The 12,318-nt window shown below is 45.3% G+C and overlaps 1 protein-coding gene across 4 annotated transcripts in view; it reads left to right on the forward strand.

The window, feature by feature from the left end:
* Positions 1-12,318, forward strand: part of RB1 (RB transcriptional corepressor 1) — a 350,867-nt gene that overhangs the window by 36,248 nt on the left and 302,301 nt on the right. For all 4 annotated transcript variants that reach the window (XM_040425458.1, XM_040425460.1, XM_040425459.1 and 1 more), the window contains exon 4: positions 1,360-1,494. In XM_040425458.1, coding sequence (XP_040281392.1) covers positions 1,360-1,494 — 135 coding nt within the window. The remainder of the gene's footprint in view (positions 1-1,359; positions 1,495-12,318) is intronic.

The following is a 12,318-nucleotide window of genomic DNA, read 5'->3' on the forward strand; positions in this document are numbered from 1 at the left end:
CATTGGAATTGATACAGAAACTAACTGTTTGAAACTTTGTTGAGTGTCTTGCTCTGTAAGTATCCTGTATGGGAGACTTGGGCCTCTTTTTTCCATTTGCGTTCCGTATACGGACCGTATATGAAACCATTCATTTCAATGGATCCGCAAAAAAAAAAAAAAACTGAATCGAATTCGTATGCCTTCCATTTTCGTATTTCCATTTGTCCGTTCCGTTCAAAGATAGAACATGTCCTATTATTGTCCGCTTAACTGACAAGGATAGTACAGTTCTATCAGCGCCCAGCTGTTCCGTTTCGCAAAAAACGGAATGCACACGGACGTCATCCGTATTTTTTGCAGATCCGTTTTTTGTGGACCGCAAAATACTGAAAAAGCCATACGGTCGTGTGCAAGAGGCCTTATTTTCAGCTCCCATTGGTTTTATCTACTAGTTATGTCAGCCCTGTTGTCTGTGTCTTGCAATTATGGTGCCAGGAAGGGAGAACTATGCAGCAATGAACAGTCACACAATTCTCTTTCTGATCAGAGAGCTTGACATTGATGGAATATCTTAGTGATATGTCATCAGTGTCCCAGATGGGAATACTCCTTTAATAGTCAAACCAGAGAGTGTGGATTCTGTGCTTCAACTAAGGGATGGCAGACAACTAACCCCTAGGGTGTTATTCAGCATTCTCACAGGAGACAGGACAGAAGAGACAAGCCAGAGGTCAGAAGCCGGTATCAGATAGTAACGTGCTACAGAGGATCAGACTGGCTCAGGCTCAGACAGGTCCAGTAGTTGATGCAGGTGGCAGGCAAACAGCATGTTCTGTCAGGCTGGGTCAAACACAGAGTATCAGAACAGAACACCTTTGCTATTACTGATGGTAACTATCCGCTCAGGCAACTTCCTGGAAGAGGAAGCTGCTATTTGACCTTATAACCCTGCCCAGGGGCTGTGCTGGGAAGCAGAAAGCGCACGCCCCGGGAAACATAAATGACAGGAAGCGGTGAGTGCGCCCCTATGGAACCCCAGCATGGGATGGAGCTTGGAGGCAGTGTGGTCGGAGGATGCGTTTGGCATACACGCGCCTGCCACATCTGGGGGAGACAGCAGCGAGGCAGGGGATGCTGGAGATGATAGATGAGACAGCGGGAGTTATGGCAGAAGGCCCAGGCCTAACACCAAGTTGTGCTCTAACTATATTTGAGACAACAATTCAGAATCTAGAATAAAATTGGGACATTTGCAGGAGGACTTTTTTCAATATTTATATTTTTTTTTGCTAAAAAGTGTTTTATAATAGCTTTATAACAAAAACAAACGCTGCATTACTTGCAGACATTACTCTGACGTTCAGTTTCTACTTGCAGTGTCAGCAAATGTTTTGGCCTTCTGAATCAAATTGATATGAACATGGATAATCTGAGCACCAAAGTTGACAATGCAGTCTCAAAGCTTAAGAAAAAATTTGAAACAACATGCCACTTGTATCAAAAGTTCCAGAGGTAAATGTTACACTAAATTATGTTAAATTTTACTTAGAAATGGGAAAATATTTTGCCCTAATTTTGTTTCAATGTCTTTAGGTTTCTAAATCACATTTTCTCGTGCATGGCATTGGGGGACACAGCACCATGGGTATATGTCCAACTACCACTAGGAGGCACTAGACACAAAAAGTGTTGGCTCCTCCCCGTTGGGCTATACCCTCTCCACAGGCACAAGGCTATTCAGTTTTTGTCTAGTGTCCGTAGGAGGCAGACCTGTCCTGCTTTTTTGCAGGTCCTGCTGTTTATTTTTTATTTTATTTTTTATTCTTTTTTTCTCTCTTCTGCAGGTCTCTGTGATCTCCACCGTTATACCTGCTGCAGGCTGGGGCTCCATCGTGTTCCACCTTAGTTGCCCCCCCCCTGCGGGCGCGTACTTCTGTACCATCGCCGGTCACCCAGTCCCCACAGACTGCATCCGCAGTGGCTTGCCGGCATTCCCACGGTTCCCGTGTTGAGTCTGCCGAAGGGGTGACCCTGCGGCGCCCGAAGACATCAGATGGTGAGTATAGTGAGTATATTCCCCTGTCCCTGCCCCAGGGTTAGGTTCCCTCCTGTGGCCAGGGGGGTGGGATCCACCTTAGCTGGGGGTCCTGGGAAGCTTCCATATTCCTCCACCTTTCTCTTCCCCCTTGGTTGGTCTTTTCTCTCCTCCCTGGCCACACAGTCCAGGCGTCGCTTCTCCTGGGCCTTCCCCGCTACTTTATCATAGTGTGCACCAAACGGCCATCTTACTCCCTTCATAGGTAGAGTTCCTGCACCGTCTCTGATGCTGCAGCCGTTACACCTGTCTGGCTCTATGGTGTACTATGCGGCCCTGTTTCCCTTTTTTTCAGGCGAAATAGAGGGCCTCCTTCAGTTGCCATTTCACCTACCTGATTGTAGTGTGCACCTGTCTTGTTCTTTGTGGTACCGTGCGGCCCTATTTTCCCCTTCCCGGGCGGAATATAGGTACCATTGCTAACGCGGTAGCTGTTGCACCTCTCTGGTTCTAGGGTGCACCTTGTGGCCACATTGCTCCGATCTTAAAGGTAGCACCTCTACCATCTCCAGATGCTGTACCCATTACACCTTTCTGGTCGTTTTCTGCACTACGCAGCCATATTTCTACTTTACAGGTTGAGTACCTGTACCCTCCAAATGCAGTAGCATTCCCAGATTCTGTGGCTATGTTTCCACTCTCCTTAGACATGCAGCCACTTTCCCTATATTTTAGGCGTGTGGTTGTATTACTCAAGGTGCTGGGCCCTATGGTGCAATCTGTGGCCCATACAGTTTCTGTATTACTGGGTGCTTTCTGCCCCCAGGTTCTAATCTGTGCTGCGGATGTTGGTTTCACCCTTTTGGTTCTTCCATACATCTCCACTCCGTTTCTGTCGTGCTCAATGGTCTCCTTGTACTTCTCAGGGCACTGTCTACAACAGGCCATCCTGGTTCTGCATGTGCATGGTTTCCATATCTGGCAGGGGTGGGCCAGCCCAACCCCCACCTTGTCGGTCTAGTGCTACTTATTGTAGCTCCAGTATATGGCTGATCTGTTCTGATCTGGCGGGTGGTCCACATACAACCATGCTCCCTACACCATGGCCAGGTGGTTGTTGGCCTTTATGCTAGGGTTGCTCTTGCCATCTCTATAAGGTACTACGGTTTGCTGCGCTTCGCGTTACCCCATGTTATAGAGGAGTACTCGCGTTGTTTCCTATTACAGAGTGGCCTATTCCTGGTGGAGTACAGGGATCTCCACTGGATCTTCTACCTTGTTGGGGCACGTAGCTGGTGAGCATCGGCCGCTGCAGCAGTTTTCGGTCATCGCTGGATGTCCTCTGCCACATGGAATCCTTCTGGGGTCATCAGCATTTTTCATCGCTGGACGTCCTCCCTGACGGGTCAGGGACAGGACCACTGAGCGCCACACACCTGCCTGGTAGGTAATTTTTCAGCTGGTTGCTCTGGCATCGGACAGGGTCCCGTAGTTCCTTCTGGGTCCAGGTGTTCTCGGTATTCCCTTATATTCTCTGCTTAGTTGTAATTCATGACAGAGGGGCAGTCCCCTTGGACCTTGCCGTCGTTTGCACCTGTCAGGTACTTTCTCCCCCCTGGGAGTTTTCAGTACGCCGGTCGCGGCTGGTTTCTACATTTCTGTGTAGTCTCACCCGGCTTTTTCATGGCGACTTCTGCATTCCTTATGCATATGGATGTCTGTCAATTTAGTGGTACATCCCGAGCTGCTGTACTTGTCCTCTCTGGGACAATGTATACAGTTTGCTAGTCACTGTTCTTGGAATGGGTAGTTGTCCATGGCCAATGTCCCTTCCCCTATGGTAGTTTCATCTCTCCTTTCCTGGATATTCTGGCTTGCGTTGTCTTCTGGTGGTTCAGCTCCTGGTTCCTTGTGAGCCCATCCCGGGTACTCCTTCTGGAGTCCCTGGTCCCCGTTTATTTGACCACTCAGGTTCTGCATGGCAATCGTTTTTTTGGGGGGATCGGGGCCTGGGTTGATTGTTCCCTTTATGGGTTCCAATAACCTTGTGGTCTTCTTGGGATTCGTGTCTCTTTTCCCATCCTCCCACGTCAAGTACCTGGTATTGAGTGGCTTAGCACAACGGTTTGCAATTCCGCCGTATGGTCTCCTTCGGGAGGGACCTCCTCCTGTTGTAGAACCTTTCCTCCTTAGGCGGTTGGAGTACTCTCCTTCTACTTCCATGTCTTTCAGTCCAGTGTGTCCTGCTGAGATTTCCTGGGCCTGTATCTGGTTCCTTTTTTCCCTGGTGCTTCACATGCCCAGAGTTTCCTCTGGTCTTACGCTTCACAGTGATATCTTGTTTTCCGAGGCTCGGGCCTCATCTCCTGTTTTTGGGACGCAGGTCTTACTCTTTTTTCCTGGCTTTTACCTACAACCCCCTCCTTCTCCAAGGGTTGGCGGTTTCCTCTAGCAGCCTTGGGTTTTCGCCTTTTAAATAGGGCGCATAACTTCATCATCTGCCTTGCGGTGAGGGGAGACCTGCTCCCTTCACATGTGAGCCTTGCTACGGCTTCACTCACTCGTTTGGCTTCCAGTACTTGTTTCCTTTCTCCCCTGGCCTGTCAGGGGTTGGCCACAGGTTTTTTTCGCTCTTTGGGTCTGAGACAATTTAGAGCGTTAGGTAGTCCCAACACGCGGTGCTGTCCTAATTTTTTCTCCAGCCCTTGGCTGAGCTCGGTGTTCCCTTTTGCCGCCTTCTTGCATTTGGGATTTTCTTCCAGGCATTTTTCCTGGGGTGCTGACAGTCTTCTCTGATTCTTCCTTGAGGTTTCTTCCTTGTTATGGAACCTCTTGCCCATTCCGTGTTTTCTACTGTTGGGTCACATGGTTCTCCTGCACCTGTATACCCAACCGGTGGCATGGCTGTTCTTTTCCCACCCTCGGGGACTGCTTTGGGACGTCCCATGGTGCTGTGTCCCCCAATGCCATGCACGAGAAAATTGGATTTTTTGTACTCACCGTAAAATCCTTTTCTCGTAGTAGGCATCGGGGGACACAGATCCCACCCTATGTTTTTACTTCCGATTTTCCGGGCTGGTCTCTTGATCTTTCCCGGTACGGGAGTTGTTGGTTCCTTGCTTTTTTTCTCTCTCCTACTGCTTTTTGTACAAACTGAATAGCCTTGTGCCTGTGGAGAGGGTATAGCCCAACGGGGAGGAGCCAACACTTTTTGTGTCTAGTGCCTCCTAGTGGTAGTTGGACATATACCCATGGTGCTGTGTCCCCCAATGCCTACTACGAGAAAAGGATTTTACGGTGAGTACAAAAAATCCAATTATTGCCTTGTTGCATTTTCTCACTACATGACTACAGTTGATTATTATACTATGCCAAAGATTCAAATGTCTGTATAATGTGTGTGTTGGTTTGTAATTAAATGGATAAGATTGGGGCATAAAAAGAAAATTTTAGCAAAATCATTCTGCCAATAGCTTTGGCAGCATCATTTTGTGAAAGGTAATATTAGGGTACTTTCACACTCGCGTTAAACTTTTCCGGTATTGAGTTCCTTCCTAGGGGCTCAATACTGAAAAAAAACTGATATGTTTTATCCTAATGCATTCTGAATTGAGAGCAGCCATTCAGTATGCATCAGGATAGAAACATAGAATGTGTCGGCAGATAAGAACCATTTGGCCCATCTAGTCTGCCCAATAGGATGTCTTCAGTTCAGTCACTGTACGGTTTTTCGACCGTCCAAAATTACGGAACACTTGCGGAATGCCGGATCCGTCATTATTTTCCATTGAAATGCATTAATGCCGGATCCGGCCCCAGGTGTTCTGGAAAAACGGAGTCGGTTTTGCGGTCTGCGCATGCACAGACCTTTTAAATATGTGAAAAAGATAAATACTGGATCCTTTTTTTCGGATGACAACCGGAAAGACGGATCCGGTATTGCAATGCATTTGTGAGACGGATCCAGATCAGTCTACAAATGGTATCTGCTTGCATACAGATTGCTGGATCCGACAGGCAGTTCCAGCGACGGAAGTGTGAAAGTACCATTAGGCTTCATTCACATGGCAGATTTTGTGCAAAGATTTCTGCATCAAAAACAAGGTAGTATTTCCACACTGTTTTCCGAACCGTGGCAAAAAAGGGTATCTCCTTTCTTAATGCAGTTATTGCTTGCAGATTTCCCCTATTGAATGGGGCCAGATCCATGGGCAGACCTGCTACATTCAAAGTGTTAGGGCTGTTTCACACGAGCGGATGCCGTGCGTGGCATCCGCTCCGTGAAAGAGTGCCAAGACCCGATGCAGACTGCAGAGGCACGGAGCATTAACATGACTGATAATGCTCCGTGCCTCTCTGTGATCTCTTTACTACGAAATCACAGTGACAACTGTGATTTCTTAGTAAAGAGATCACAGAGAGGCACGGAGCATTATCAGTCATGTTAATGCCCCGTGCCTCTGCAGTCTGCATCGGGTCTTGGCACTCTTTCACGGAGCGGATGCCACGCACGGCATCCGCTCGTGTGAAACAGCCCTTAACCACCTCCGGACCGCCTAACGCAGATTCGCGTTCCGGAGGTGGCAGCGCTGCGCACAGTCACGCATATACGCGTCATCTCGCGAGACGCGAGATTTCCTGTGAACGCGCGCACACAGGCGCGCGCGTTCACAGGATCGGAAGGTAAGCGAGTGGATCTCCAGCCTGCCAGCGGCGATCGTTCGCTGGCAGGCTGGAGATGCGATTTTTTTTTAACCCCTAACAGGTATATTAGATGCTGTTTTGATAACAGCGTCTAATATACCTGCTACCTGGTCCTCTGGTGGTCCCCTTTGTTTGGATCGACCACCAGAGGACACAGGTAGCTCAGTAATATGTTGCACCAAGCACCACTACACTACACCCCCCCCCCCCCCGTCACTTATTAACCCCTTATTCACCCTTGATCACCCTTGATCACACCTGATCACCCCATATAGACTCCCTGATCACCCCCCTGTCATTGATTACCCCCCTGTCATTGATTACCCCCCCTGTAAAGCTCTATTCAGACGTCCGCATGATTTTTACGGATCCACTGATAGATGGATCGGATCCGCAAAACGCATACGGACGTCTGAATGGAGCCTTACAGGGGCGTGATCAATGACTGTGGTGATCACCCCATATAGACTCCCTGATCACCCCCCTGTCATTGATTACCCCCCTGTAAAGCTCCATTCAGATGTCCGCATGATTTTTACGGATCCACTGATAGATGGATCGGATCCGCAAAACGCATACGGACGTCTGAATGGAGCCTTACAGGGGCGTGATAAATGACAGGGGGGTGATCACCCCATATAGACTCCCTGATCACCCCCCTGTCATTGATTACCCCCCCCCCCTGTCATTGATTACCCCCCTGTAAAGCTCCATTCAGACGTCCGCATGATTTTTACGGATCCACTGATAGATGGATCGGATCCGCAAAACACATACAGGCGTCTCCCTGGAGCCTTCCAGGGGGGGTGATCACCCCATATAGACTCCCTGATCACCCCCCTGTCATTGATCACCCCCCCTGTCAGGCTGCATTCAGATGTCCGTATGATTTTTACGGATCCACGGATACATGGATCGGATCCGCAAAACACATACGGACATCTGAATGGAGCCTTATAGGGGGGTGATCAATGACAGGGGGGTGATCACCCCATATAGACTCCCTGATCACCCCCCTGTCATTGATCACCCCCCTGTCATTGATCACCCCCCTGTCATTGATCACCCCTCTGTAAGGCTCCATTCAGCCATTTTTTTTGGCCCAAGTTAGCGGAAATTATTATTTTTTTTTCTTACAAAGTCTCATATTCCACTAACTTGTGTCAAAAAATAAAATCTCACATGAACTCACCATACCCCTCACGGAATCCAAATGCGTAAAATTTTTTAGAGATTTATATTCCAGACTTCTTCTCACGCTTTAGGGCCCCTAGAATGCCAGGGCAGTATAAATACCCCACATGTGACCCCATTTCGGAAAGAAGACACCCCAAGGTATTCCGTGAGGGGCATATTGAGTCCATGAAAGATTGAAATTTTTGTCCCATGTTAGCGGAAAGGGAGACTTTGTGAGAAAAAAATAAATAAAATCAATTTCCGCTAACTTGTGCCAAAAAAATAATAATTCTATGAACTCGCCATGCCCCTCATTGAATACCTTGGGGTGTCTTCTTTCCAAAATGGGGTCACATGTGGGGTATTTATACTGCCCTGGCATTCTAGGGGCCCTAAAGCGTGAAAAGAAGTCTGGTATCCAAATGTCTAAAAATGCCCTCCTAAAAGGAATTTGGGCACCTTTGCCCACCTAGGCTGCAAAAAAGTCACACATCTGGTATCTCCGTATTCAGGAGAAGTTGGGGAATGTGTTTTGGGGTGTCATTTTACATATACCCATGCTGGGTGAGATAAATATCTTGGCCAAATGCCAACTTTGTATAAAAAAATGGGAAAAGTTGTCTTTTGCCAAGATATTTCTCTCACCCAGCATGGGTATATGTAAAATGACACCCCAAAACACATTCCCCAACTTCTCCTGAATACGGAGATACCACATGTGTGACACTTTTTTGCAGCCTAGGTGGGCAAAGGGGCCCACATTCCAAAGAGCACCTTTCGGATTTCACAGGTCATTTACCTACTTACCACACATTAGGGCCGCTGGAAAATGCCAGGGCAGTATAACTACCCCACAAGTGACCCCATTTTGGAAAGAAGACACCCCAAGGTATTCCGTGAGGGGCATGGCAAGTTCCTAGAATTTTTTATTTTTTGTCACAAGTTAGTGGAAAATGATGATTTTTTTAAAATTTATTTTTTACATAGAAACATAGAATGTGTCGGCAGATAAGAACCATTTGGCCCATCTAGTCTGCCCAATATACTAAATACTATGGATAGCCCCTGGCTTTATCTTATATGAAGGATGGCCTTATGCCTATCCCATGCATGCTTAAACTCCTCCACTGTATTTGCAGCTGCCACTTCTGCAGGAAGGCTATTCCATGCATCCACTACTCTCTCAGTAAAGTAATACTTCCTGATATTACTTTTAAACCTTTGCCCCTCTAATTTAAAACTATGTCCTCTTGTAGCAGTTTTTCTTCTTTTAAATATTCTTTCCTCTTTTACCTTGTTGATTCCCTTTATGTATTTAAAAGTTTCTATCATATCCCCTCTGTCTCGTCTTTCTTCCAAGCTATACATGTTAAGGTCCTTTTAATCTTTCCTGGTAAGTTTTATCCTGCAATCCATGTACCAGTTTAGTAGCTCTTCTCTGAACTCTCTCCAAAGTATCAATATCCTTCTGGAGATATGGTCTCCAGTACTGAGCACAATACTCCAAATGAGGTCTTACTAGTGCTCTGTAGAGCGGCATGAGCACCTCCCTCTTTCTACTGGTAATTCCTCTTGCTATACACCCAAGCATTCTGCTAGCATTTCCTGCTGCTCTATGACATTGTCTGCCTACCTTTAAGTCTTCTGAAATAATGATCCCTAAATCCCTTTCCTCAGATACTGAGGTTAGGACTGTATCACTGATTTTATATTCTGCTCTTGGGTTTTTACGTCCCAGGTGCATTATCTTGCACTTATCAACATTTAAATTTTAGTTGCCAGATTTTTGACCATTCCTCTAGTTTTCCTAAGTCCTTTTCCATTTGGTGTATTCCTTCAGTAACATCAACCCTGTTACAAATCTTTGTGTCATCAGCAAAAAGACACACCTTACCATTTAGGCCTTCTGCAATTTCGCTGACAAAGATATTAAACAATATGGGTCCCAGAACAGATCCCTGAGGTACTCCACTGGTAACAAGACCTTGGTCTGAATATACTCCATTGACTACAACACTCTGTTGCCTGTCCCTCAGCCACTGCCTAATCCATTCAACAATATGGGAGTCCAAGCCCAATGACTGCACTTTATTGATAAGCCTTCTATGTGGGACAGTATCAAAAGCCTTACTAAAGTCTAGATAAGCGATGTCTACTGCACCTCCTCCATCTATTATTTTAGTCACCCAATCAAAAAAATCAATAAGATTAGTTTGACATGATCTCCCTGAAGTAAACCCATGCTGTTTTTCATCTTTCAATCCATGGGATTTTAGATGTTCCACAATCCTCTCCTTAAGTATGGTTTCCATTAATTTCCCCACTATTGATGTCAGGCTTACTGGCCAATAGTTGCCCGATTCCTCCCTACCACCTTTCTTGTGAATGGGCACAACATTTGCTAATTTCCAATCTTCTGGGACGACTCCTGTTGCCAGTGATTGGTTAAATAAATCTGTTAATGGTTTTGCTAGTTCACCGCTGAGCTCTTTTAATAGCTTTGGGTGTATCCCATCAGGCCCCTGTGACTTATTTGTATTAATTTTAGACAGTTGACTTAGAACCTCTTCCTCTGTAAAGACACATGCGTCAAAAGATTCATTAGTCTTCTTTCCCAACTGAGGTCCTTCTCCTTCATTTTCCTTTGTAAAAACTGAACAGAAGTATTCATTGAGGCAGTCAGCTAGTTCTTTATCATCTTCCATATACCTTCCTTCTTTAGTTTTTTAATTTGGTAATTCCTTGTTTTAGTTTCCTTTTTTCATTTATGTATCTGAAGAATGCCTTATCGCCTTTTTTCCCTGAAGTGACCCCATTTTGGAAAGAAGACACCCCAAGGTATTCCATGAGGGGCATGGCGAGTTCCTAGAATTTTTTATTTTTTGTCACAAGTTAGTGGAAAATTATGATTTTTTTTTTTTTTTTCTTACAAAGTCTCATATTCCACTAACTTGTGACAAAAAATAAAAACTTCCATGAACTCACTATGCCCATCAGCGAATACCTTGGGGTGTCTTCTTTCCAAAATGGGGTCACTTGTGGGGTAGTTATACTGCCCTGGCATTCTAGGGGCCCAAATGTGTGGTAAGGAGTTTGAAATCAAATTCTGTAAAAAATGACCAGTGAAATCCGAAAGGTGCTCTTTGGAATATGGGCCCCTTTGTCCACCTAGGCTGCAAAAAAGTGTCACACATCTGGTATCTCCGTATTCAGGAGAAGTTGGGGAATGTGTTTTGGGTGTCATTTTACATATACCCATGCTGGGTGAGAGAAATATCTTGGTCAAATGCCAACTTTGTATAAAAAAATGGGAAAAGTTGTCTTTTGCCAAGATATTTCTCTCACCCAGCATGGGTATATGTAAAATGACACCCCAAAACACATTCCCCAACTTCTCTTGAATACGGAGATACCACATGTGTGACACTTTTTTGCAGCCTAGGTGGGCAAAGGGGCCCATATTCCAAAGAGCACCTTTCGGATTTCACTGGTCATTTTTTACAGAATTTGATTTCAAACTCCTTACCACACATTTGGGCCCCTAGAATGCCAGGGCAGTATAACTACCCAACAAGTGACCCCATTTTGGAAAGAAGACACCCCAAGGTATTCGCTGATGGGCATAGTGAGTTCATGGAAGTTTTTTATTTTTTGTCACAAGTTAGTGGAATATGAGACTTTGTAAGAAAAAAAAAAAAAAAAAAATCATCATTTTCCGCTAACTTGTGACAAAAAATAAAAAGTTCTATGAACTCACTATGCCCATCAGCGAATACCTTAGGGTGTCTACTTTCCGAAATGGGGTAATTTGTGGGGGGTTTGTACTGTCTGGGCATTGTAGAACCTCAGGAAACATGACAGGTGCTCAGAAAGTCAGAGCTGCTTCAAAATGCGGAAATTCACATTTTTGTACCATAGTTTGTAAACGCTATAACTTTTACCCAAACCATTTTTTTTTTTTTTACCCAAACCTTTTTTTTTTATCAAAGACATGTAGAACAATAAATTTAGAGCAAAATTTATATATGGATGTCGTTTTTTTTGCAAAATTTTACAACTGAAAGTGAAAAATGTCATTTTTTTGCAAAAAAATCGTTAAATTTCAATTAATAACAAAAAAAGTAAAAATGTCAGCAGCAATGAAATGCCACCAAATGAAAGCTCTATTAGTGAGAAGAAAAGGAGGTAAAATCATTTGGGTGGTAAGTTGCATGACCGAGCAATAAACGGTGAAAGTAGTGTAGGTCAGAAGTGTAAAAAGTGGCCTGGTCTTTCAGAGTGTTTAAGCCATGGGGGCTGAGGTGGTTAAAGTACGTTGTATTTTTCCAGGGAAAAATTCTGCCATGTGAAGCTAAACTTATTCTGTTAAAGGGAGTCTGTCGCCTCTTTTTCACCAATATATCTAAGTGCACTGTACCACA

The sequence above is a fragment of the Bufo bufo genome, chromosome 3 (genome assembly GCF_905171765.1).
Source record: "Bufo bufo chromosome 3, aBufBuf1.1, whole genome shotgun sequence".
Classification (NCBI taxonomy): domain Eukaryota; kingdom Metazoa; phylum Chordata; class Amphibia; order Anura; family Bufonidae; genus Bufo; species Bufo bufo.